Source organism: Palaemon carinicauda, chromosome 1 (assembly GCF_036898095.1).
Source record: "Palaemon carinicauda isolate YSFRI2023 chromosome 1, ASM3689809v2, whole genome shotgun sequence".
NCBI classification, from domain to species: Eukaryota; Metazoa; Arthropoda; class Malacostraca; order Decapoda; family Palaemonidae; genus Palaemon; species Palaemon carinicauda.
Genome location: NC_090725.1, coordinates 283770496 through 283798394, shown reverse-complemented (window position 1 = coordinate 283798394; position 27899 = coordinate 283770496). Strand labels below are relative to the sequence as shown.

The following is a 27899-nucleotide window of genomic DNA, read 5'->3' as shown; positions in this document are numbered from 1 at the left end:
AGTTTAATCATGTGGGTATTAAAGTAAAAAAGGTTCTAATATGAACCATTTACATAGTTTAATCGTGTGGATATTAAAGTAAAAAAGGTTCTAATATGAACCATTTACATAGTTTAATCGTGTGGATATTAAAGTAAAAAAAGGTTCTAATAGGAATCATTTACATATAGTTTAATCATGTGGATATAAAAGTAAAAAAGGTTCTAATATGAACCATTTACATATAGTTTAATCATGTGGATATTAAAGTAAAAAAGGTTCTAATATGAACCATTTACATATAGCTTAATCATGTGGATATTAAAGTAAAAAAGGTTCTAATATGAACCATTTACATATAGTTTAATCATGTGGATATAAAAGTAAAAAAGGTTCTAATAATATGAACCATTTACATGTAGCTTAATCATGTGGATATTAAAGTAAAAAAGGTTCTAATATGAACCATTTACATATAGTTTAATCATGTGGGTATTAAAGTAAAAAAGGTTCTAAAATGAACCATTTACATAGTTTAATCATGTGGATATTAAAGTAAAAAAGGTTCTAATATGAACCATTTACATATAGTTTAATCGTGTGGATATTAAACTAAAAAGGGTTCTAATATGAACCATTTAAATATAGTTTAATTCTGTGGATCTTAAAGTAAAAAAGGTTCTAATATGAACCATTTACATATAGTTTAATCATATGGATATTAAAGTAAAAAAATTTTCTAATATGAACCATTTACATAAAGGTTAATCATGTGGATATTAAAGTAAAAAAAAAAAGGTTCTAATATGAACCATTTACATAAAGTTCAATCATGTGGATATTAAAGTAAAAAAGTTTCTAATATGAACCATTTACATAAAGTTTAATCATGTGGATATTAAAGTAAAAAAATGTTGAATAGTAACTTTACCCACCCCTCCCCTTAATAGCTTAATTAAAAACTCTTAATGACATTGAAGATTATGTATGGCATTAGATTTAAATATTCCGCCAGGATGTTTTCACCTGCGAAACTTCGCCTACATCATCAATTCACTGCGTATTTTAATTCTAGTTGATTATTTCTCGGTTAGGCGGAATTCATTCTAAGATTGTTTTTATAAAAGTTGCAATGAGAGTGTACCTTTTACTGTTATTATTGTAATTTAGAAAAAAAAATGGCTTGAATGGTCTACTATCATATTCAATAGTTTTACATTGGCATTATTGTATGTGTATCTTTTATTGTTTTTATTGAAATTTACCAAAAAATAAATAAATGAAAAAGAAAAAAAAACTGGATTGAACGGTTTACTATGAAATTCCATGGGTTTTACGTTGGCGTCATTGTATAATTAGTATTTTTGGGCTCAAGCCATGGCGTCCTGATGGAAGGTTCCTTTTTGGTAGCTTCCTTGGGTAAATAACTACTAAGATATTCCCAGAGAATTTAACCACAGGTTATCACAGAATTCTAACTTCTGGAGCGAGTATCCTAAAGGTTTCCCTTTTAAGACATCGTATATCAACAGGGGACGCATGTATTAACGCGCCACATAGCTATCTACACCCCGAACAGAGTTAATGCTTCGGTGTGTAAGGGCTGAGAATAGCTGGGAGCCGTTCCATAGCTAATCTCATGCGTGGCTACTTCTGGTACTCGAGACGTAAACAAACGGGCGCCATTGCTTAAATGACGTCACGACCGTCTTCATCCTTTGTTCAGTAGCTTGCCCTACTTAGACGGATTTTCCCTGTGCCTTACTTATCGCTTTGCATCTACGTTATGTCGCTACCTTCGGCCTCGCCTTCTTCTGGAAAGTTGAGTACAAGGTTCCAGTATTGTTTAGTTAAGCTCTGACCGTAAAGTAAATATTACTTTCCGAGATAATTGTTGTTTTGTGGCAGAGCTGTGCCTCTACCGGACCCGCCATTTTATGGCGTCGTTGTTGTTATACATGCCTTATTTAGTTAGCCACAACAACGCTTCCGGCCTTATTTACTAATCGATAACATTAGTTTATTTAGTCTTCATAGCTAGGAACTTTTATATCGTGTTTCGACGCTTTTTATCGGTCATCGATTGACCTCATACCAGTCGGCTTCTATAGCCCCCAGGCCAGAGCGCCTATATATAAGTGTTCATGCATGATTTTATTAGTGATCCTAGGCTAAGTTATGAAGATAGTGGCATTATTTTACAATACTTTCGACTGTGATGCAAGTGTTTTTTTCGCCTTCAGGGACCATATAGGGGATAGGTTAGTTAGTGTCCCTTCCTAACCTAACCTACTTGTAGGATCCCTATATGCTTCCTTCATCCCCTGCCTTGGCATTCCCTCTGTTTAGCCTTGATTCCCTTACTAAGTAAAGGGATCAAGTGCCTAACGGAGTATTTATCGCCTCTCAGTCCTCCCTAAGGGAATGAACCCCCCTTAGGGTTGCGTCCGAGAGTGAGGAACGGCTAGCCCTTCTTCTAAGGCTAGGACTAGTCTATGACTGTTTTGCTATAGCGATATGTCTTCTATCTTTCCTAGTTCAGGGCTCTTAGCCCTGCTCTAGGTTAGGTTTTGGAAAGGTTATTCTGTCCCCTGCTGAAACTGTACCCATGCACCATTTCAGCCAGGCTGCCTTATCTTAGGTTAGGGAGTGTCCTCCCTTTCCCTAGTGGCCGCTCTGGTACAGAACCCCTTCCATGGAAGACTCTTCTCTTCTCCCCTCCCCACCTATCTCTTGTATAGCCTAGCCTACACTTAGGTTAGTCTATACCCATCTGTCCCCTGTCCTACAACTCCTCCTTAGGGTGGAGTGATAGGGCTACCTTGAGCTTCTATGTGCAGTCCGCTCTGATACATATACCCTTCATAGTGTCCTATGGGGTTAGCCACTGGATGTGTTCTGTATGTAGAGGTCTCCCCCTCTTTGGGTGTCCCCTAGCCCTCCCTTGGGCTACCCTAGCTCCCGGTCCTCTGAGACCCCTGCTTCTGGGGGATAGAGCCAGCCTCTATCATGGGTACACCCTCTCAGGGGGGGATGTCTGGGAGTCCATGACTGGACTTCTTACATCCCTCCCCCTGTCTCTCTCACTATCCGGGTGCCGGTCCCTTGCCGCCTCCACTGTCGGCGATACCCGCCTCCTACCTTGGTGACTCTCCCCTTACCCTCATGCCGCCAGCCCCCCGCGTGCCGGGGAACTGCCGACCGCCGCCGGCTTCCTGCCGATGGCTTCCTGCCGATGGCTCTCTCCTTCCTCCTAGCTTCGCCGTCCGCCTGCCGGTCGGCCACCGGAGTGCCGGCATCCATTGCCGGCAACCTGGTTCCGCTATAAACATCCTTGTCCCAGTCACCAATCCGGCATCCTCCGACTGCCGGAGCCGCCGCTCCTCTGCCGGCGTGCCGCCGTTGTGCCGCCGTTGTGCCGGCGACCGCCACCCTGGTATTACTCTTGACTTATATATTGTCTGTTCTAATGCCAGAAACTCTGCTGGAGCAGCCTCCGGCGTGCCGGAACCCCCCGGAGGTGTCAAGACTACTTGCACCCCCTTCTACTAGCTATCATATGAATACTGATAGCCCTACACTGCAAACAGATGGCCTGTTTACGCTATTAGATCAGTGCCTTGGTACTGTTCTATTAGTAATCATGCTGTCTCTTTGCATTCTTCAAAATTCCAGCATGCTGCGTGTATCTTAGCGCGGCTGGTTGCCGGAAGCAGTTACCCTAAGGGACCTGTTAGCCCCCTAATTTGGGACTGAGTAGCCTCGGTCCCAAACTTATCCTTGGCATTTTCCATGGAATTCCATTGCCCTATGGACTTCTAGGAAATACTATCCTGTGCCCTCGGCCATCTCGTATTATCCAAGGATAAAGCTTGCGGTAGCCAGCCGGGCGGGATGCATGGAGTATGTTTTCTTTACTACTTCAATCTCTATGCATCACACCCTTCATTAAGTTAAAATTATTGATTAATATTAACTTAGATTAAGAGCCATTCTTATGACTCCCCCCATACTCATTTTCTCTTTCTTCCACAGGAGGAGCAGATGAAGTGTGACTTCGAATTCTGCGCTGTGAAACGCCCGCACTTCTACGGGCATACGGCTTGCAGGACTCACGCCCCTTGTGCTAACAAGAAAGGGGATTTGAAATTCTGGGACCCGCTGAACTGTACGGTCTGCCAGGCTCACATAGCTGATGGCTTCCATAACTCTCCCTCAGCGGAGATCAGGGACATTGCTCGAGAGAAGCTACGCAAATGGGTGCGTGGCTTCAAGAAGAATGCCACTGGACCGTACCTGGCCACTGAAGAATTGAGGTCACTTCTGTTCCCAAAAGCCTCCCCTGATTCTGTGGTGCCCAAGGATTTGATCCCCACTGTCCAAATTACGGTGGAACCTGATGTAGTCATGGCCCAGTCCATGCACGATTGCCGCCTAGATTCCGATGATGACGAACACATGTCGGATGTCTCGGAGGGTACGGAGAAGACCCTCATGGCTCAAGGAGCTGAAGATGACGAAGACCAGGTGGAATACGCCGAGTCGGAGCAAGAGGTCGCTCCTCCTTCCATCTCCGCCCCTACTCCTACACCGACGGAAGTGTCTATCCCGTCTACCTCCACGACCCCGGAACCCTCATCTTCCACTCAGGAAATGATCCGGTTGATTAGAGCCGTCATGGACGATAGGTTAAAGGAGAATCAGGAGTTCATCAGGTCCATGATGGGATCCAAAGAACCGAAGATGATCTCGGTTAAGGATCTCCCCGCTTGCTCACATGACAACCCATGGAGGTATGCTGAGCATATGGTTATCGCGACCGGCAGGATCTTCGTCAGCGACAAGATCGGCACGGTCCCCCTGGAAGACGTGGAGTTCTTCCCAAACTTCGAGGCCTACCCGGACTGTTACGTCCGACTTCGCTCCGAACCTGCCTCTAAAGAAGAGACCGAACCGAAAGAAGAGATAGTGTTCGATCTCGCGAAGGCCCAGGCTATGCTAGCCAACACGTTCAAGAGTAGGGGTTTTACCTGCTCTAAGCTTCCGGCCCTGAGCAAGAAGCACCCTACCTACGTCGCACCTGAAAATGCGGTACTTCCATTCATGGAAAAGGCCTTCGCTGCGTGCCTTAAAGCTGTGGAGGAGGGGAAAGCCTGCCCTGCACTGGAGGAGTGCAGACCCTTCTCCATAGTTACTCCCCCTGACGCTCGACACTGGAAGGACATCCAGCATACTTTCGTCGTGGGAAAGCTAGATCCTGACGTCGCCGGACGTCAGTTTAATGAAGACCTCCCGAAACCTAACGATCACCTCCTTCGTCGGGAACAAGATACGAAGGAGAGGCTCGCAGCATCTATGTCCCACCAGGTCCAACTTGACATTATGGCCTGTGACACCAGAGTACCAGACCACTACATGGTACTTGCCAAATCCCACATGGCAACCCTGGTGAAGGACATGTTCCACTTCATGAAGGCTCGGAGAGCCTGTCGTGAATTCGTGTTCGCAGGTGCCACTGTGAAACACGAACCCCGGAGGCTGATTTCCTCCAACATCTGGGGCAAACACCTCTTTCCTTCTGACCTTGTGAAGGAGATCACCGACAAAGCCGCCACGGAGAATAGGAACCTTCTCCACAAGTGGGGCATGTCAAAGAAGAGGAAACCCTCTCAGGACGACGGACCTCAACCTAAGAGGAAATCTTCGAAACAGAAACCCCAGCAACGTCAACCAAGACGTCAGTTTCCGGGACCTGCTACCTCCCAAGTGGCAGCTCAGCCACAACAGATCTTTCAACTGGTCACCCAACCGGTGTTGTCACAGTCACCGGTCTTCACCCCTGCTTTCGAGCAACAGACGACTACCTTTCGTCCCAAAGGTAGAGGCTCAAACAGAGTTGCAGGCAGAGACGCGTCTCGCCGTCCCTCCAGAGGCAGAGGAGGAAAGGGAGCTAGCGGCCGAGGCAGTTAGCGCCCTCGGGACACCAGAAGCAATGAAGTGCTTCTGGTGGGAGGAAGACTCCGCCAATTCCAGGATCGTTGGACCTTCGATCCCTGGGCACACAGCATCGTCAAGAAAGGTCTAGGCTGGAGTTGGACTCAACCACCCCCAACATTCCAGCAGTTCTTCCAACAATCAACCCCCCTTCTGGAAGAATATATCCTAGATCTCTTGAACAAGAAGGTGATAAGGAAGGTAAAGTCCACCAGGTTCCAAGGAAGACTGTTTTGTGTCCCCAAGAAGGACTCCGACAAACTCAGAGTCATTCTGGACTTATCCCCCCTCAACAAGTTCATAGCGAACGACAAGTTCAAGATGCTGACTCTTCAACAAATAAGGACCCTTCTGCCTCGAGGTTCCTACACGGTCTCCATAGACCTGGCGGATGCCTACTGGCACGTTCCAATGAACCATCACGCTTCCTCCTACCTAGGATTTCGACTCCAAAGGAAAAGCTACGCCTTCAGGGCCATGCCCTTCGGCCTCAATGTGGCCCCTCGGATCTTCACAAAGCTGGCGGACGCCATAGTACAACAGCTCCGCCTCCGAAACGTCCAGGTGATGGCCTACCTCGACGACTGGCTAGTTTGGGCTCCATCGCCCGAGGATTGTGTAAAATCCTGCAACAAAGTCACCCAGTACCTAGAACACCTGGGATTCAAGATAAACGAGAAGAAATCTCGCCTCTCTCCAGCTCAGAAGTTCCAGTGGTTAGGAATCCAATGAAACCTTCAGTCACACCGCCTTTCCATCCCCCAGAAGAAAAGGAAGGAAATAGCAGGGTCTGTCAAGCGACTACTGAAATCCAAACGGATTTCAAGACGCCAGCAGAAACGAGTTCTAGGCTCTCTACAGTTCGCCTCAGTAACAAACCCAGTGCTTCGTGCACAGCTAAAGGATGCCGCGGGAGTCTGGAGACGTTCTGCATCCATCGCTCGAAGAGACCTCAAGAGACGGCTCCCAAACAGACTTCGACTTCTCCTCAAGCCGTGGTCGGAAGCAAAGGCCCTGAAAAGGTCCATTCCTCTTCAACACCCACCTCCATCACTCAACATCCACACGGACGCTTCGCTGGAGGGTTGGGGAGGTCACTCCCACCAAAAACAGGCTCAAGGCACCTGGTCTCCCCTGTTCAAGACGTTCCACATCAACATCTTGGAGGCCATGGCGGTCCTTCTAACTCTGAAGAAACTATCCCCGCCTCCCTCGATCCACATTCGTCTAACCCTAGACAACTCGGTGGTAGTTCGATGTCTCAATCGCCAAGGCTCAAGATCGCCCCAGATAAATCAGGTGCTTCTCCCAATCTTCCGTCTGGCAGAGAAGAAGAAGTGGCACCTGTCTGCAGTTCACCTACAAGGATTCCGCAACGTGACAGCGGATGCTCTATCTCGAACAAACCCGATAGTCGGAATGGTCTCTAGACGCAAGATCATTCTCCTTCATCTCTCACCAAGTCCCAGAACTTCAGATAGATCTCTTCGCAACGAGCGACAACAATCAACTTCCTCGGTATGTGGCCCCGTACGAGGACCCCAAGGCAGAAGCAGTGGATGCCATGTCACTGGACTGGAACAGATGGTCCAAGATCTACCTGTTCCCTCCCACCAACCTTCTGCTGAAAGTCCTCTCCAAACTGAGAACCTTCAAAGGGACAGCGGCCCTAGTGGCTCCCAAGTGGCCCCGGAGCAACTGGTACCCCCTGGTCCTGGAGCTGCAGCCCAAGCTGATCCCTCTCCCGGGCCCAGTTCTCTCCCAACAAGTACAGAAGTCGACTGTCTTCGCTTCATCATCGAAAATCAAGGACCTTCATCTCATGATTTTCTCTCCCTAGCCGCAAAGAAGAGGTTTGGGATCTCGAAGAAAAGTCTAGACTTCCTCGAGGAATACAAGACCGAATCCACAAGACGGCAATACGAATCATCCTGGAGAAAATGGGTCTCTTTCGTCAAGACAAAAAATCCTAAAGAAATCACAATTGATTTCTGCATGTCCTTCTTCATTCACCTTCATGGACAAGGATTAGCAGCCAATACGATTTCAACCTGCAAATCGGCCTTGCCCAGACCAATTCTGTATGCCTTCCAAATTGATCTGTCCAGCGACATCTTCAATAAACTACCGAAAGCATGTGCTCGTCTACGCCCAGCACCGCCACCGAAACCGATCTCCTGGTCACTAGACAAGGTGCTCCATTTTGCCTCCAACTTGGATAATGATTCATGCCCTCTCAAGGATCTGACTCAGAAAGTTATATTTCTCTTTGCTCTTGCTTCGGGAGCCCGAGTCAGCGAAATAGTGGCATTATCAAGAGAAGAGGGTCACATCCTGTTTACTGATACAGGAGACATTACCCTCTCCCCTGATCCGACGTTTCTCGCCAAAAATGAATTACCCACCAAAAGATGGGGCCCCTGGAGAATATGCCCCCTGAAGGAAGATGTCTCTTTATGCCCAGTAGAGAGCCTCAAGGTCTATCTTCGTAGAACTTCGAACTTTGGTGGAGGCCAACTCTTCAAAGGAGAAACATCGGGCAGCGACCTGTCACTGAAACAATTAAGAGCGAAAATCACCTACTTCATTCGCAGAGCGGATCCTGACAGTACACCCGCCGGTCATGATCCTAGGAAAGTTGCATCATCTCTGAATTTCTTTCAGAGTATGGACTTTGAAAGCCTTAAAAGCTTCACAGGCTGGAAGTCCTCGCGCGTTTTCTTTAAACATTATGCGAAACGAGTGCATGAAGTCAAACATTTTGTGGTAGCCGCAGGTAGTGTTATGAAACCTGCACCTAACTCTGCATAGAACAGTGAGTTACTTGGGACTCTAACTCTTCGGGTGCCTATGTTGACCCTCGAGTGATACATAGTGATGTCGAAAACACTTAATGCTTTTATAACTGTTCTTATCCCAGGTGAAATGTCATAGTTGTCACACAAGTGCCGCATGCCCTGAGCATGATGTGTTTTAATCAAAGACTGACGTTCCTCGAGAACGAGTGCCTACTAATAAATTTGAAATTACTTTTCAGATTCAAGAGCAAGTCTTTATTACTATGTACATTATAATTACTGTAAATGAACTTTACTTATTACTGCAATTCATTTAATTTCTGCATTTGTGAAATAAAATTTCTATTTTATTACCTGTGCGTCTCAATCAGCTCCTACTTACTATGAAATACATACCTGTCATAGTTTTATTATCCCCTTTTCCTTATGGTTCATGGAGAAATTAAGATACTAACTCTTAATTTATATTCACTCTGATTATGTAATGTTCCAATACGAATACTTACTCTTCATACCCTGGAGATGGAACTAACCTTTCTCAGCACACAGTGTCCAACCACCACTGGTCTGCTTTTCAGAATGTTCCTATACGAATGCCAAACATTCAGCTTCGTCTCCAAGTTCTTCAAGTTCTTCTATCAGGGTGAATAGCCCTTCAATACCACTTTGACGTCGGCATGGGCCGTGGGAACTTCACTGCCAAGGGGGGCAGGAAGATTCTTCCCTACGGTTCTTTACTAAGATTACTATGCTATTTTGTCAATGCCCTTGGCACTTACTAATAAGGGAAAAATCTACCACGATACATTGATTCTCTGGTATGCTTCCATCAGGACGCCATGGCTTGAGCCCAAAAAACGGATTTTGAGCGAAGCGAAAAATCTATTTTTGGGTGAGATAGCCATGGCGTCCTGATGGACCCTCCCTGCTACTTCGTCCAGTTTTTAGGTCCCACCCTGCTCTGCTGTATCATGGTGATAGGCAAGCAACTGGCTTCAGGATGAAGACGGTCGTGACGTCATTTAAGCAATGGCGCCCGTTTGTTTACGTCTCGAGTACCAGAAGTAGCCACGCATGAGATTAGCTATGGAACGGCTCCCAGCTATTCTCAGCCCTTACACACCGAAGCATTAACTCTGTTCGGGGTGTAGATAGCTATGTGGCGCGTTAATACATGCGTCCCCTGTTGATATACGATGTCTTAAAAGGGAAACCTTTAGGATACTCGCTCCAGAAGTTAGAATTCTGTGATAACCTGTGGTTAAATTCTCTGGGAATATCTTAGTAGTTATTTACCCAAGGAAGCTACCAAAAAGGAACCTACCATCAGGACGCCATGGCTATCTCACCCAAAAATAGATTTTTCGCTTCGCTCAAAATCCGTTGTTTCACTAGTCACAATCACCCGAACCAGGTGGTGGTTGGTTTGCTGTTGCCTTCTGACAGTGTAAAATCGTAATACGAACTTTTAATTCCTTGCTACATTGCTTTCTATCTAAAACTATTCCAACATTTTGGTCTCCGATGTATAATTTTCTCAACTTTTCTTCCTCATAATTTTCACAAAAAGAACATCATCATTTGGAGTATATGAGAGAATCTAGAAATTGCTGTCTCATAAAACTATTTTACGATAACGTTGAATATGCATTGGATAATTTTTTTTAGTCTTTGGAAGACCGCAGTTGTGGCGAAGTTGTGGATAACGTGAAAGCAGGTTAACATACGCATTTATGAATATACATAATTGAATTCACCCTGCCTTTTTTTTTTTCTTTTTTGCTAATTAACAACTATTGTGGGACTACACTGTATACATGACTGACGTGTTTCTAAGGGAAATGGATTAGCATATACTAACGTTCACCTGAAAAATCATAATGAAAAGTAAGGACAATGAAGAACGACGGTTGAGACGTCACCTTCACGTAGATGGCAGCACATTCGGACACTTTGCCTACAATGTGAAGATGCAGTAACGAAAATTATAGCGGAACCGAAATCAGACATTCATCTGCAATGCTCATTGCAACTTTGAAAATGAGATTTATGTATCACTTGAAATATATTCATCTACTCTCAATTCATAATATAATAAGACAAGAGTGTCATTTCATAGCCTTCAAGTGGGAATGCCCGTGTCATTTTGAAAAGTGATCCCATAACACAAAAACCAATTCATGATGCTAATGTTGAGAGTCCTGTTACGACGGGGCATATAGGATATTTCTCCAAGGGACAGTCTGTATGATAGATAGCTTCTATGCTATTAGCTTTGGCCAATATAGATGGATTGATGGTTAAAAATGGTAATAGAAAAAAAAATTTGCAGGTGATACGAACGAATGTACATCCTATTAAGTCAAATGTATTATTATTATTATCATTGTTATTATTATTGTTATAGATATTATTATTATTGTTATAGATATTATTATTAATTAGTGTTATAATTATAATTATTATTGTTATTGTTAAAGCTGCAACCCTAGTTGGAAAAGCAGAATGCTATAAGCCCAAGGGCTCCAACAGGGAAAAAAATAGGCCAGTGAGGAAGGAAGTAAGGAGTAAAACTATATGGAAAGTAATGAATACTTGAAATAAAATATCTTAAGAACAGTAACATTAGAAAAGACCGTTCATACATAAACTATCAACATTTATATCCTCTTGGTCAACATAAAAACATTAACTGTTTAAAACATAATAAATACAAAGTTGAAAACTCTTTAATTATGGATGTTACATATTTGGAGGATGAATAAGCGTAGCTGGAAATATTTATCATAGGTACAAATGTTAATATTTTAATTTTTGAAATATAGAGTTAGTATTTAAATGAGAGGTAATTATATATTTTTTGTGAGTACTTTAACATAGCACACTATTCTATCTCGTTTCTCCTCCTCTTGTTTTGTTAGTTTTCATAGTTTATATAGGAAATATTTATTCAAATGTCATTGTTCTTAGAATATTTTTTTATTTGTTTCCTTTCCTCACTGGGCTATTTTCCCTGTTGGGGCCCCTGGCCCTATAGCATCTTGCTTTTCCAACTAGACTTGTAGCTTAGCAAGTAATAATAGTACTGACAATGCTGGTTGATCAGTAACAAGGAACTTGAATTAAGAATCTTGTTCTCATCATTAGATATGGTGATGTAGATTAATAACTTAAACCGAATGCAATGTTTCTCAATGAATTTCATATACAAATAAGGATGTAGAAAAAAAAGTTCCCGCAGGTTGATTGTATAATACAGGACCTATCAGAAAACTACAAAACGGCAAAGAGAAAAGTGTGTCATCCTTGAGCACAACTGTGCGGACAGCTGTAGAATAACATTTTTGCTATAGAATAACATTTTTGCTGTAGAATAACATTTTGTTCTGTAGATGTAGTGCCATGTTGTTTAAATAACTTGATTTTGATCTGTAACGACAGTTCTTTATTCGTATATGTACGTACCAAAGACAATAATTTAGAATATTAAATGGAAGTAAAGGTTCTTGTGTACAAGGAAATATGAATGTTTTGTATTAGGTTTTTATATATCTATGCGAAGATCTACGTGTATAAAAATTAGAACCATTTACAAAGGTAAACAACAAATATACTTTTTTTCAGGATTACAAACGTTGATAATTGAGATCTGCCACTAGTTTTTATTTCATACTATTTATTATGAGCAGGTGGACATGTGTGCTATTTTTGCATTAATGTTCCATAAAGGTGGTCTTAACGTATCGGGATTATGAAATGTTAACAATTATCATCCTCGTGTAAGATTTTAAATCCATTAAATTCCCTAAGTGAAGAAGCTTTTTCTTAGAAAAGCATAAATCAATTTTTGATAAAGATTATACTGGGTCTATTATATATTTCATAATAATTGGTGCTCTCAAGTGATAGATTGTTCTTAATGTGGCTCTCTAACAGATTCCTACAAAGTATATAACAGTTCAGTTTTTAATTCATTTTTGACATAACTACCATTGTTGAATTGGTGGTAGCATATGCTATGGCATAAATTGGCTATTCTTCATTACAAATTTTCTTATGACTTATTTTTTTAACAGATTTGGTAAGGAACTGAAAAATATCCTAGAAGATAATAAACCACCTTCCGAAGGTAGTAATCGTACTGCTAATGCAATTGTAGGCAAGACCAGTTTGCAACGAAATTTCTCTACTATTCTTGGAAAAAACGGGACACTTCAACCATCTCATGTTCTCATCAGGGATTCCAAAGGAGATTTTGAAATAGCAAGGTTTGTGGTAGCTTATTTTTCACACATTAAACAAATAATTTCTAATCCAGTCCTTACATTGCTTAAATTAAAAGATAATTGTTCCGACACAGATACAAACCTTCGCTATTTTTAGAGCATTACTTTCGGCAACGCTGAAAACCAGCTAAGAAAATTTTAGTGAGGGATAATTACCCCATCCGCTAGTTAGCGGGAAGGGGTTGGGGTAGACTGGCTACCCCGCTCACTCACACCTGTTTGAGTAACCACTTTTTACTTCTGGCTCGGTAGAGTCCCTTTAAATAAACTTCCTTGACTTTATTATTATTCCTTTTTCTTTTGTGAGTATCGGTGTGTGTTTGGTTATTGTCTCGCTATGCTGACATGTCCAGGTATTGAAGGCCGCCGCTGCGGTACCATCATGTCGTCCGTGGAGACGGACCCACACCCTTTATGCCCGGCTTGCCGGGGAACTCTGTGTTCACTGGACAACACCTGTTCCGAGTGTAGGGAGTGGCCTGACTCCCAGTGGGAGAGGTTTGCCGTAAGAATTAGTAGTAGTCTAAACGCGACTCTTCACTTTCGGGGTCTTCCTCGAAATCGAAGAAATCGCTGACTTCTGCTTCCTGTACGCCCAAATCTCTGTCCGAAGCTAATCCTTGACCAGGCCTTTCCGGGGCACGGTCGAGCAGTAGCGCAGGGCTTGTGACTCCAGGTCAACCCTGTAGGATAGGCAAAGGTGGCGGCTCCCTAGAGAGTCGGCTCCTTCTCTTCCCCCAGGGAGCGCCTTTTCCTTTCCAGACCTTGTCTTTGTGGCCATCGCTGGGCGTCTGGTCTCCCTACGAATGAAGTTCTCCTCGAACTCCTCCGAAGGGGAGCAGAGAGAAGGCGGTCATCTCCTAACTCTGCGGAGGTCGATCCTCCTCTTGTGGGTGCAGGCGCTGTTGCCCGTCGGTCAGGCCGAGAGTATGGTTCCGACGCCGAGGAGTTAGCTAACCCACCGGGGACTGTGGCAGGGCTCTCTCCGAGGCAAGCTTCCCCTTTGGGGTAACATATCTCTCGTTCGGGAGAGAACATTGCCTCTTTACATGGCAATCTCCTTACGCTTTAGGTTCTCCTCCAGGGACGGAAAGAGAACCTTGTAATAAGCGTAGTTCTCCTTCGGGTGAACTCTCCTCTCCTGTGGAGGAATTATCTGTAGACCTTGATCAGTCTCCCCCTCGGGTGGAGTCTGTTGAACGTTCCTCCCTGGAGGTTTGTAGAGTGGAGAGGTGGGTGACCCCTCTCCATCCCGGACGTTCCCCCCCTCGGGCGGAGTCTGTTGAACATTCCTCCCCGGAGGTTCGTAGAGTGGAGGGGTGGGTAACCCCTCTCCACCCTGGACGTTCTCCTCCTTGGGCTGTGAGGAGACGTCTTTTTGAACCGTCCGGTTCTCTTCACGTTGACCCTTCAGGGTCTCATGACGATCACTCTTTGGGCTGGCGTGATTGTGAGCTTTCAGGCTCTCTTCATGTTCATCCTGCGGGTTCTAATGACAGCAGGAGTCCTTCAGGTCTCCATCACGCTGAACCTTCGGGCTCTCGCGACTTGGAACCGTCGGGTTTCTGTTACACTGAACCCTCAGCCTCTCGTAATGATGCTAATGTTGAACCTCCTGGTTCTCATATCGTCAATCACGCTAATTCTTTAGGGCCTCGTGACAGAGGAACCTTGGTTCCTTGTTACGTTGACCCTTCGGGGTCTCATAACCTGAGTTACGCTGAACCCTTGTGCTCTCGTAACTTTATTCACGCTAACACTTCGGTGTTTCGTGGCAGAGAAACTAAAGTTTCATGTTGCATTGTTCCTTTGGGTTCGCGCAACACAGTTCACGCTGAACTTTCAAGTTCTCGTGACCATAGTTATTCTTTTTATGACAGAGATCTCAAACTCTCGTTGTGCTGATCGTGAACCTTCGGGTGAGGGTAGCAGTGAGTTCTCTCACCAACCTGAGAGCTCTCGCGCGCACGCCGAGTTGGCGAGCACGGCCGGATTAGCGCGCTCGGCTGGATCGGTGCACACGACCGGATCGGTGCGCACTACCGGATCGGCGCGCACACCAATTTGGCCCGTACGACCGATTTGTCGCACGCAAACGAAATGGCGAACATGGCGCGTGGGTTCATCCTTTGTCGCGCCATATGCGCCAACATCCTGTTGCTCGCCATGCGCTTGAACAACCTCTTTCGCGCCATGCGTGCGAACAACATAGTGCGCGCCATGCGCTCGAACAACATAATGCGCGCCATGTGATCGAACAACATAATGCGCGCCATGTGATCGAACAACATAATGCGCGCCATGTGATCGAACAACATAATGCGCGCCATGTGATCGAACAACATAATGCGCACCATGCGCTCGAACAACATAATGCGCACCATGCGCTCGAACAACATAATGCGCACCATGCAACGTACTGCGCGCCACGCGCTCGAACAACGTACTGCGCGCCACGCGCTCGAACAACGTACTGCGCGCCACGCGCTCGAACAACGTACTGCGCGCCACGCGCTCGAACAACGTACTGCGCGCCACGCGCTCGAACAACGTACTGCGCGCCACGCGCTCGAACAACGTACTGCGCGCCACGCGCTCGAACAACGTACTGCGCGCCACGCGCTCGAACAACGTACTGCGCGCCACGCGCTCGAACAACGTACTGCGCGCCACGCGCTCAAACAACGTACTGCGCGCCACGCGCTCGAACAACGTACTGCGCGCCACGCGCTCAAACAACGTACTGCACACCATGCACGCAAACAACCTTATGCGCGCCATGCACGCAAACAACCTTATGCGCGCCATGCACGCAAACAACCTTATGCGCGCCATGCACGCGAACAACCTTATGTGTGCCATGAGCGCGCAATCGGGAAGGGCGCGCGCACGAGCATCCTTTCGCCTACCAACTGTTTGGTGCATGAGAGCGCGACCATCTTGGCACTCACAATCAATCTCTGAAGCCCCTTAGGGCTCAACAGAGACAAGTCACCTGCGCGACAAAGCCCAGTTCCTATCCCTAAGGGACGGCTTGTGCCGATCTTGCCTGTAGGGAAGCCTCCCTCAGTCAAGAGGGTTAGGAAACCTGCCCAGGTTCCTAAACCCAGTGAGCAGTGCCTTCCTAAGGACATCCCCCTTAGTTCCTCTGGAGCCCGTGACTCCCCTTGGCTCATCGCCTTATTCAAGGTAATGCGCCAAGCCATGAAAGAAGTCGGTCCCCGCTCCCAGTCCTTAGGTGACACACCTAGGATCCCTTTATCGCCGCCTCTCTTTCCCGGTCCTCTCCTCCCTCCGATCCTAGGAGGAGTTCGGAATATTCCGCACAGGCGGGTCCTTCTAGCAAGAGGAGACGACACCCCATACGGCAACGGACTTGCATTCCACCTGTAAGCCGACGGAGTCCTCTAGGCCCTTGTGGACAGAGGATCTCTGGCCTTGTGGGAGGGAACCGAAGGATTTGTTCACCATCCCCAAATCCTCGGTAAGGCTTCCTTCTTCACTGCCTCCCAGGCAGCTGGAAGCGAGCACCTCCTCGGCAGTCTCCCTATCCCCAGTCTATCCAGTTGACGACTTCGACCCACTCCGGGCTCCTATGGATGAGAGCTCGGACGTTGAAGGGCAGAGCGATCTCGAGGACGACGCTCTGCCAGCAGCCGCTAGCCCTAAGCTTACGGAGGATGAGAGGAAGGAGTCGGAACACGCCTTCTGGCAGGTCGTAGACTGCATCCATTCCATCAATGGACATCCAGATCCATCGGCAGCCCCTCTAGATGGAAAAGAAACTGTCGTTGACCAGTTCTACGGCACTCGGAAACCTCAAAAGACCAGTGCAGCTTTGCCCTGGTCAAAGGGGTTGAAGAGTGCTAAACAGAATGCAGTGTCCCAGGCAACTGGGTCCACTTCCTCTCTCCGCTTCAGCTCGTCCTTATCTCCTACCTCCTCAGTATGTTTCAGAGGAGGTACTACGAGATCCTCGGGGAATCTCTTCCAACGCTGCCTCTCGACTACTCTATAGAGGCACTCTCGAAGGCCACACCCTTCGAGAAACTTACGGGACTTCCAGTCTCCTTTTTGGCCTCTGAAATCCTGAACCAGGAGAAGGCGGCGCGGTACGCCATGCAGGCTACTTCGTGACTGGATTTCTGGTTAGGATCCTTAGGAGAACTGATGCGGTCTAAGGACCTTTCTCGGGAGTCCTCCAGGAAGTCTTTGGAAACTTTCCTATTGTCTGGCACTCGGGCCATCGTGTTCCTCTCCCATCAGGTAGTGAACCTTTGGGCCAATACTATCCTGAAGAGGAGAGACTCTGTCATAGGTAAGTTCCATAGACATCTCCCACAGGCTGAAGTAGCAAGACTGAGAAATGCTCCTTTCGAGGGCAATTCTTTGTTCCATCCCGAGGATGTCGAGCGGGTGGCAGAGAGGTGGAGGAAGTCCAGTCAGGACTCCCTCATGCAAAATGTCTTAAGAGCTAGACCTTACCTTTCTCAACCACAGCGGAAAGCACAGCAAAACCTGCAACCGAAAAGGGCTAGAGACCATAACAGCAGGGTAAAAAGGGTGCGAAGCAGGCCTTTCACAGCAAAAAGTCCTTTCGTGGAGGAAAGGGTAAGAAGGGATCCGGCCGAGGCCGGTCCCAATAAGACAGGCAATCCTTCCATTTACCCTCCTTTGGGGGGATGCCTGCAAAGCCGCTGGCAGAGGTGGCTTCACCACGGGGCCGAATCCTGGACGGTCGAGGTGATTCGTCCAGTGTATCGTATCCCGTTCACGCTCTCTCTCCCTCCAATGACTCGAGTGCCGATTCCAACGATCTCCTGTGCAAAGGGATCCGGACGGGAGTTTGCCCTCAGGGCAGAAGCCCTGTCCATGTTGGAGAAGGAAGCTCTCCAGGAAGTTCTCGACGGGTCTCCAAGCTTCTACAGTCAACTCTTTCTTGTGAAAAAGGCATCTGGAGACAGGAGACCAGTCATCGATCTCTCGGCCCTAAACAGGTTTGTCGAACAGACACCTTTCAGGATGGAGACGGCCGACACAGTCAGACAAGCGATAAGACCCCAGGACTTCGTGTGCACTCTAGATCTAAAGGACGCATACTTCCAGATCCCAATTCACATATCTTCCAGGAAGTATCTGAGATGCATGTTCAATCGGAAACATTACCAGTTCAGGGTACTGTTTCGGTCTTTCCAGAGCACCCCATGTATTCACGAGAGTATTTACCCTAGTATCATCTTGGGCTCAGAGTCGGCATCCGTCTAAGATATTGGACGACTGGCTGATTCTTGCAGACTCGGAGGCGACCCTTCTCAGTCACCGAGATGAGCTAATAAGGTTTTGTCAGGATCTGGGGATCTTGGTAAACCTCGAAGTCTCAACTGCTCCCCTCTCAAGAACTGGTATACCTAGGCATGCGATTAGACACCCTAAGGCACAAAGCGTTTCCATCAGACGAAAGGATCCAGAGACTGAGGGAGATAGCAAAGTTCTTCCTCTGTCGGGAAGAGCTCCCGGCGCAGAATTGGCTTCACCTTATCGGTCACCCCTCTTCCCTGATCCGACTGGTCCCCAACAGTCGCCTCAGGATGAGATCCCTCCAGTGGTGACTAAAATCCCAGTGAACAAACACTCCGATTCCCGTGATCACCTAGTCCGCATAGCGCTAGAGGAACAGTCGGACCTCATGTGGTGGCTGGCGGAGCTGAACCTCTGCAAAGGGGTCGATCTTCTCGTCTCTCCCCCGGAATTGATGCTTTTTTTGGATGCATGAAAAGAAGGGTGGGGTGCTCACGTGCTGCACCATTACTTCTCCGGCCAATGATCCGAATCAGAAAGGTATCAGCACATAAATCTCTTAGAGATGAGGGCAGCCTTTCTGGCCCTCAAAAAGTTCCACCAGGTCCTGGCAGGGCACTCCATGGTGTTGATGAGCAACAACACCACGGTAGTAGCTTATCTAAGCAAACAGGGTGGTACCTTTTCGCAGCAGCTGTGCCATCTTGCAGTAGAGATACTCAGATGGGCAGAGGACAACTCGGTGACTCTATATCAGCTCACTTCATTCCGGGCAAGCGGAATGTGCTAGCAGAAAAGCTGAGCAGAGCGACTCAGAAAGTTGGCACCGAGTGGTCTTTGAAATCTCTTGATAGCCAACAAAGTCCTGACTTTGTGGGGTTCCCCGACTGTGGATATGTTCGCAACGGCCCTGAATTCAGGCTCCGTTGTACTGCTCCCCAGTCCCAGATCCCCAAGCTCTTTGGCAAGATGCTTTCCAACAACGGTGGATAAGCCTGGACGCTTATGCGTTTCCCCCGTTCTGTCTGATGAGAAAAGTCCTCAACCAGGTACGAGCAAGCAACAACTTGCAAATGACCCTCATAGCTCCGCTATGGCATCACACAGAATGGTTCCAGGACCTTCTGCATCTCCTCACGGAGATCCTGAGGAAGCTTCCTCCACAGCACGACCTCTTCAAACAACCACATGCCAACATCTTCCACAAAGCCGTAGCTTCGCTTCGACTTCTCGCCTGGAGACTATCCAGCACCTCCTCACACAGAGAGGCTTTTCGCAACCGGTTGCGAAAAGAATGGCTGGACACCTGGAGATCCACAGAAGCAGTTTACCAGGCGAAATGGTCAGTTTTCTGTGGTTGGTGTCGTGGAATGGGTATCTCCCCCCTCGATGCCTCTGTTCCAACTATAGAGGAGTTTCTTGTATACCTTCGGGAAGAAATGCTTCTCTGTCTCTGCAGTCAAAGGCTACCGCTCAGCCTTAAGTCTCGCCTTTAGACTGAAAGGAGTGGATATTTCCTCCTCGTTGGAACTTTCTTTGCTCATACAGTTACGAGCTTGCTTGTCCCCAGGCAGAGCTAAGACCTCCCCCTTGGAATGTGGTTTGGGTCCTCAGGTCTCTGAAGGGCTTCCCCTATGAACCACTACGCCAGGCCTCCGATCGCCACCTCACGTGGAAGACGGTGTTCCTGCTCGCTCTGGCTTCGGCCAAGAGTCAGCGAACTTCATGGTCTATCTGCTGATGTCTCCCACTCTAGGAGATGGGGGGAAAATAATACTACGTCCCTGAGTTTGTAGGTAAGACTCAAATTCTGGGTGTGCCGGACTCCAGGTTCAGCCCATTTCAGATAGTCTTCGTTCTGTAACCGAAGATCCAGTCCAACTGTTACTATGTCCAGTAAGAAATCTGAGGTGTTACTTAAGAAGAACAGCAAAAGCTTGCCCCCGTGTACAAGCACTTTTTGTCAGCACGGGAGTAGGTCAAGAGGAGGGTCACGAGGAAAGTAATCGAATATGCTCTATATCCAGATCCTCCTCTGTCCGACCGACCCAGAGCTCATGAGGTCAGAGGCATTGCAACGTCTCTGGTGTTCAAGAAGAATTTATCTGTGGCGCAGGTATTGCAAGCGGGCGTCTGGAAGCGTCAGATGAGCTTCACAGCCCACTACCTGAAAGACTTAACCCACAGGAGCACGGAAACGTTTTCCATTGGTCCTGTGGTGGCCGCACAACAAGTGATCTAATGCCTCAGGCTCCTTGATGGACAAGTAACAGGGCTGAGAGCTGAGGTTACCCGAGTTAGTCTGGGGTGAATGAAAAGAATGTCTGGCTCCCTTCTTTCTTTCACTTCCCCCCCCCCCTGGGGAAACAGCTCCGCAAGACTGAAGCATAGCTGACCTCACCCCTCTGCAGGTAAGATTCATTTCCTTTGTACATCCTGAGTATGAATAAATACTTTTGTTACGTCACCAGTACCTCGTGAGGGAGGGTATTGGATATATCCTAGAACTCATGCTTATCCTGGAGTTCCTACGTAAAGTCAAGCCACGAGTGACTCTCACACAAGCTTCTGCAGGCCGCTATCATTGTAGCTACTTTGATTTTAGCGAGAGTAGGGTTCCTACTAATTACATCAAAGATCAATTAGAGGGAATCCTGGGTCATGACCAAGGCCAGTTGGTAGAACTTCCTCCCTCCTAAGAGTAAGTCACCCTATAAATAGCGAAGGTTTGTATCTGTGTCGGAACAAATAACAAATTTGGAAATTATTTGTATTTTTCCTAACATACAAACCTGGAGCTATTTATACAAATTGGCCCGCCACCCTGCTCCCTAGAAGTCCTGCCAGAAAGCAAAAGTGGTTACTCAACCGACAGGTGTGCGTGAGCGGGTAGCCAGTCTAGCCCAACCCCCTCCCGCTAACTAACGGATGGAGTAATTATCCCTCGCTAAAATTGTCTTGGCTGGTTTTCATCGTTGCTGAAAGTAATACCCTATAAATAGCTCCAGGTTTGTATGTTAGGAAAAATGGAAATTCTTTCCAAATTCGTTATATTAGTCTGGTTTCAGTTTGTTTCATCAGAATAGATCCTCATCAGAATGTAAGCCGGGCAAGCCCTAACAACCCCCCTCCCCCTACTATGGTGCCCAACCGCAGCTTAGGCCTCCCCAGTAAACAGCTTAAACTCACGGTCCCGGGCTAGAATCGATCTGCTGACATGCGAATGCTAGGCAAAGACGTTACCAATGTTCCAGCCAGAAGGCTACTTACTTTGCCTTTCACTGTACCCTTCTTTTGGGATGGTTTGACATTGTAATAACTGTTTTATCTTCACTTAAATATAGGGATTTTCGAAGGATGCAGGTCCTAAGGAGTTCTATTGAGTCTGTAGCTGACAGTGTTCATACTAAGTTTGATTGCTTATTTGTACAATTTAGTTTCAATTTTCCTGTCTAATTAGTTTTATATTGTTGTTATTATCAACATCAACAAGTTGAACATTGCCCTTGCAGATTGATTTATTTTTGCTTAATATATTGTCTTTGTGTGTGTTTAGTAACCTTATCATTGCGTCAAAAATGAGGCAAATTTAATATACATTAGTGTTTTTCTTTTCAGGCAATTAACTCAACATTTCTATGAAGAACATGGAACTACAAGGTTCTTTGGGATGCTCACAGATGAGGAGGCAATGGCGGCTGCAATTTGGGCAAGAGTTCGAGCTCCAGGTAATTTTATGTTGACATGACTAAATAAAACTAGATTACAGTGCTACGGATGCAGTATAGATTATTATACTTTGTAATCATTGCTAGTTTAAAAAATATCCACAAGTTAATTATATCGTTTTAGTCTTATGAAAAGTGTATTTATGGTAATTTAACTTTTTCAATTTACGGTTTTAGTTAGAATCAGTGACAGTCTTAGTAACCAGTGTATAAACGAGCGATAATCAAATTTCAGGGGCCCGTTTCGTAACTCCAACTGCAATATCAACCTACCTCGATAATGCTCCAAATGTGCTCAGAGTCCAGCCTTCGGCCACAGTTTTAGCAACAGCTCTCGCAGATCTCCTGATTACTTTGAATACTGCACGACCACTGATGGTGGTCAGAGCGTCGCTGCACACTGATGCCTTTGTTGCCCTGCTGCGATCTTTGGGGATTAAAGCTAGTCAGGTAAGAGGATTGAGAGGAAGTATAATGTAATTTGTAGATAATAGCACGAAAACCAATAACGAAGTAGTCTTTCTATAAATAGAAAAGCCCTCTTAAGAGTGCAGACCACCTCCACTCCAGTATTTCTCTCGAAAACAGCTTGCCTTGGAGTTAATTCCGTTGATCTTTAGTTGACCTTGACCTCTGACCTAAGTCTTTCAAAATTTAACCACTTTCACGTCTCAACATGAGTTAATCCCTGAAATTTTCACTACTCGAGTAAAAGTGTGGCCAGGAAGTTGTTCACAGACAAACTGGCAAAGACACAACCCTCTCCCAACTTCGTTGACGGAGGTAAAAACTATTCTTTACTCCGAGGAGGCTGGTTCTTTTTATAAGTGTGTGTCAGTAACGTAATTTGTAGAGTTCCCTTGCGTGAGGGTATTCTGGGTTGCACTATTCTATCTTATTTCTCTTTTTTATAGTTTATATATGAAAGACTTTTAAATTTTGTTCTTGAAACATTTCTTAATTGTTCACTACTTATAGTTTATTTATTACCTTGTTTTTCATCTTGGGGTATTTTTCCATATTGGAGAACCCTTGTGCTTAAATCATCCTGCTTTCCAAACTAGGGCTGTAGTTTAACTAATAATAATAATAATAATAATAATAATAATAATAATAATAATAATAATAATAATAATAATAATAATAATAATAATAATAATAATAATAGGAGGATTGAATTTATGATAGTAGAAGAAATAAATTGCAGGAAGTTTGGAATTTAAACTCTATTCACAAATGGAATTTTGAAATCTTAAATCTTGAAACCCAATGTTTTTTTTTTTTTCTTAGCGGGGTTTAATATGTTGTTGACCACTTACAGAATTGCTTTGCGGTCAGTTGCTTGTGGGTACCAGGTGGTTTTTGTGGTGAGATAGCGATAGGAGTAGATACAATAATTCGAGTATCCTGGCTTCTGTTCCTCAATCCCTTTCAAGGAGTCATAACTTTCAGACGAGATCTGTCCACATACTGTAGTACTTCAATAGTAGTGTATTGTCAGAATTTGGAGTTTCTTTGTTACTTCCTTGCTCCGTTGGACATAGTGCCGTCACTTCACACAAGAACTAACGGGTCTTCAAGGCATTCTTTCAGTCTCGAGTTGTCTAAACTTTTTAGCCTTGTGCTTTACTTACGTTCCTTCTTTCTTTCTTCCAAATGGCTGTCATTTAATTTTTCTTTTCTGACCAATTTTCTGTGATTTCTCACTCGAAGGATTTTAGGATATTTACCTTAGTTTTCTTACCCAAATGAAGAGTTTGTCTGAGTTTATTAATGGTAAAATTGAATGTCATTGAAGGGTGTAACGAAGTACAATGACAGTTCAATTTCTTTTTGAAACAATGATTCCAGGAATTTCCACAAAGTTCCATTATGCATCTATTTGTGTAACAAAGCTTCTGGCTTTGCTGAATTTTAAAAATTAGCTCTTGACTTTAGAAGCAGTCAATCATATTAACTTAACACTTTTAACGCGTCACCAAACCCAAAATCAGCATTGAGTAACAGTTTGTGAAACGGATATTTTTTTTAACAAAATCTTTAACATTTACCAATTTGGTATTAAAAGGAGAATTTCAAACTGGCCAAAGAGTAAAGTAATGTGACATTATAAAATGCCATTATACACGAATACATATATTATATCTATGCTGTAACCCTTGGGAAAAAACAGGATGCTATTAGCCAGAGGACTCCAAAAGGGAAAATAATCCAACGAGGAAAGGAATTAAGGAAACAAAATAGTGTGCTCGAGTGTACCCTCAAGCAAGAGAACTCGCAAGACATTGGAAGACCATGGTACAGAGGCTATGACACTACCCAAGAATAGAGCTGCTTACCATAGTTAGTCTCTCCTACACTTATCAAGTAGAAAGCAGTGATAAAAACTTCCTGTAAAAATAATTCTTATGAAACACCGTTTAACAATACACATTTTCTCATTGTTTTGATTAAACTAATATGGAACTTTAACCATCTTTTAAGCAATGGAATTAGTAAACATTATCGTAAAATCACTTTTTCTTGATAAACACTGAAAAGATCACCAGGCAGACTTAACAAAATTAAACCCCTTTAAGAAAAAAAAGTTCGTTCTGGATTAGTTCAACTTATTTTAGTCTTCCCTAAGAATTTGTTAATGTATTGATATTTTTATGTGCACACGCCCTCATGAAACAAAGCTATATACATGCTGAGCAAGTTCGTATAGAATATAAATACCAATTTTAATGTGGGTAGTGTAACATGGTTTTTCACTCATGTTTTCTTGCATGAGAGATGAGAACACTTTTCTGTCAGCTTGCTCTTCTTGTTTTTTCTTAAGAAGGGTTTATTCTTTACGTTATTTTATTTCTCGTACCAGGTGGCTTCCCGAGTTGGGCAATAGGGTTTTCATAGCTCTGCTTTTGTAACTAGGGTTGCACCTTGGCTTGTAATAATGAGGATAAGAATAAGAATGAGATTAAGAATAATAAGGATTATGAATGTTAAAAGTATTCTATTGATAAATCCATCTTACAAGTCAGGACAATATGATGCTGTAAAGTAACAAATTAAAAAGATCCAACATCCTTCATATCATTGACTCAAGGCTGTGGTTGTAGTATCTCGGTAAAATGATTATTGGTGCTTACAGGTGACGGGAAAACTTCAAAACCTAAGTATTTAGGAAGGAACGATATTCCAACAATGGAAGAATAGGAGGTAATGGAGCAAATGACGTCAGTGTTGTCATCTTTGTGGTTAGAAACTTGACATAGGATATCTAAATTTCTGGTAGTATAAATTTATGGTAGTAATGGACAACAATAAATGGCAGGGCAGGATTAAGAATGAGTCTATAAGAGATTACTCGAGTGCCATGAGATCATGACAAGGGATAGATGAAGATGGTTTTGGCATGCTTTCCGCACTCGCCAAGAGACATTTAACTGGGCTCCACAAGGTACTAGAAGTGTTGGAAGACCCAGGCCTACATGGCTGAGGACTATGAAGCGTGAAGTTGAAGATGATGACTGGAGAGGTATTGAATTAAAAGCTCTAGAAAAGACTGCCAAAATCTAACCGAGGCCCTTTTGCGTCAATAGGCATAGGTGGAGGAGGAGGAGGAGATGATGATGATAATTGGATAACACAATTTCTACCAAATATCTAGAATATTAACTTTTTTATTACACAGGGTACACCTTGTGTATCATGAAATTGTCTCCATTGTTTAATCATCATTCTCTGATGACTACTGATTGCTGATCTACAAAAAAATCTTAATCTGCCGCTTCATATTAAAATAGGGAGAAAGCATATAACCTCACTAAAATTATCTACGGTACATGTTCTCAATTTGAGTTTCCTTGGTAAATAAATCTCAAGCTTTACCACTTTTATCTTGGTATTTTTTTAACTGATAGTTTGAATTCTAAATTTTCCTGTTCCTCGTAGTTTAGTAATAAATCTTTTAATGTTCTAGGAAAAACAGTGACTTTGTCTTATCAAGTTGCACATTAACGCTAAGGTAATTTAGATAATTGAACTTTTTTCCTAATTATTTTCTGTATACTTAGCATAATGAAGACTTGACCTTCATCTTCATTTCAGATTATACATTACTACGAGACAACCAAGTTTGAGGATCTAGCCGAGAAGATCAGGTTAAAGGTATCTGAAACTTTCCAGCCTGTGTTATTGTTGGGCGATTCAGAATCGTGGGAAATCATTCATATTGCAGACACCTATTACTCCTGCTTGTGGATATGCCCCTTCCCTACTCAATTGCATGATCATATCAAGACTGCAAGGTCTGAATTAATCTATTTCATGTATAGAGCTTATGATGATAAACCCGAACATACCATGAAGGAAAATCCCCTTCTGGAGCCTAATGAGTCATTGATTAAAGCATCGTTTTCATTGCTGAATGGGAAGAGACGCTCATGGCGAGGTTCCTTCGTTGTAGCAGCGTCAGTATCTCCATTATCGGTGAATCCTGATATGAAAGTGCTAGGGGGGACTGACTTGATACCAGTGATGCAGTATGACATAAATCGAAGAGGCATAACTCGTCGTGTCTATCAAGAACTTCAATTGACCAGACAGCTCTTGTTGCCCCTCACAGCAGGAGCCAAGTGTAATGTCGTCATCAGGTATATCCACGAGCTTTCTGGGAGGCTGAAAAGGACGGAAATCCCCATAGACCTCCTACAGTCCACTCTGTTGATTCCTGCAGAACGTGGTGCTCAGTTACACCTCGACTGTCCAAGACACCATGTTGATCTTAAGTGTTCAGCCCCAAGAGATTTTTGGGCTCCAGTTAAATGCCGTGGTGCAATACAGGGCATTCACCATTACCAGGCTTATTGTGGGAGTAATGTTGGAGTCACCTTCGCTGCAACTAAAGGCTGTATGTTAAGTAAGGCTCTCTTGTGTACAGACAAACATACCTTGGGTTGTAGATTGTCAGCTCTGTGCTCTTCTGTCTCTTACTCTTATGTGATGTATAACTGCGATGGAATACCCATTGCCAATGTGTAGTATGATTGTGTTCGCTTTGTTCAATTTAAATGCAATATGCTACTCTGTGATGTAATATAAGAGAAATTAATTTTTGTTTGATTGTTTAATTTCAAAATATCATCCAGTAAAGGAAATGAGATTGCAATTAGAGAGAAAAAAATCAATGACTAAAGGCAGACAAATATGATCTTATGAAATTGTCAAAACCACATAAAAATAAATAGATATAAATAATTCTTACATGGAAGCTATATTATGTAAGAACATGATATATTTTTCAAAAGGCTGATATCTTAAGTTACTGATGTGCTTCCCGATGCTGAAACAATTTTTCATAATTCTATTGGCTGCACGGAAGCTTCAAATGATATGCTTTCAGTATTTCTTCAATATTAAGGTTCTATAGCCATTGTTCTCTAAGGAAAAGTTTGCGTTTTCTTCAAAAAATCAGCTCGCTCTCTCCTTTTGAACTAGACTTGAACAATTATCTTCAACTTATTGTAAAAAGTTCTTATTTCTTTATATTTCTTTGAAATAAACATAGTAAAATGAGTCAAGTTGTTGTGATAACGAACAAAAGTGAGTACATTTACAAGAAAGTGAGAGAATGTTGTAATTTTAAAAACTAGTATTTTTTCAATCTTTAGCTTGGATAGATTAGCTTACTTTTGATGCATAATTTTATACATTTTGTAGATAATCCAATATATATAAAAAAGAGCAACGAATTTCACGTCTTTAAAAATGTACCACGAGATTACACACCCATTCAAATAATCTAATTGAAATAGCTGATAGTTCATTCC

The 27899-nt window shown here is 44.2% G+C and overlaps 1 protein-coding gene across 1 annotated transcript in view; it reads left to right on the top strand.

Moving 5' to 3' along the window:
* Positions 1-27187, top strand: part of LOC137657314 (uncharacterized) — a 36878-nt gene extending 9691 nt beyond the window's left edge. Inside the window, exons 4-7 of the mRNA XM_068391650.1 lie at positions 12848-13039; positions 21974-22083; positions 22319-22533; positions 26179-27187. Coding sequence (XP_068247751.1) covers positions 12848-13039; positions 21974-22083; positions 22319-22533; positions 26179-27111 — 1450 coding nt within the window. The 3' untranslated portion in view covers positions 27112-27187. The remainder of the gene's footprint in view (positions 1-12847; positions 13040-21973; positions 22084-22318; positions 22534-26178) is intronic.
* The last annotated feature ends 712 nt before the right edge of the window (positions 27188-27899 follow it).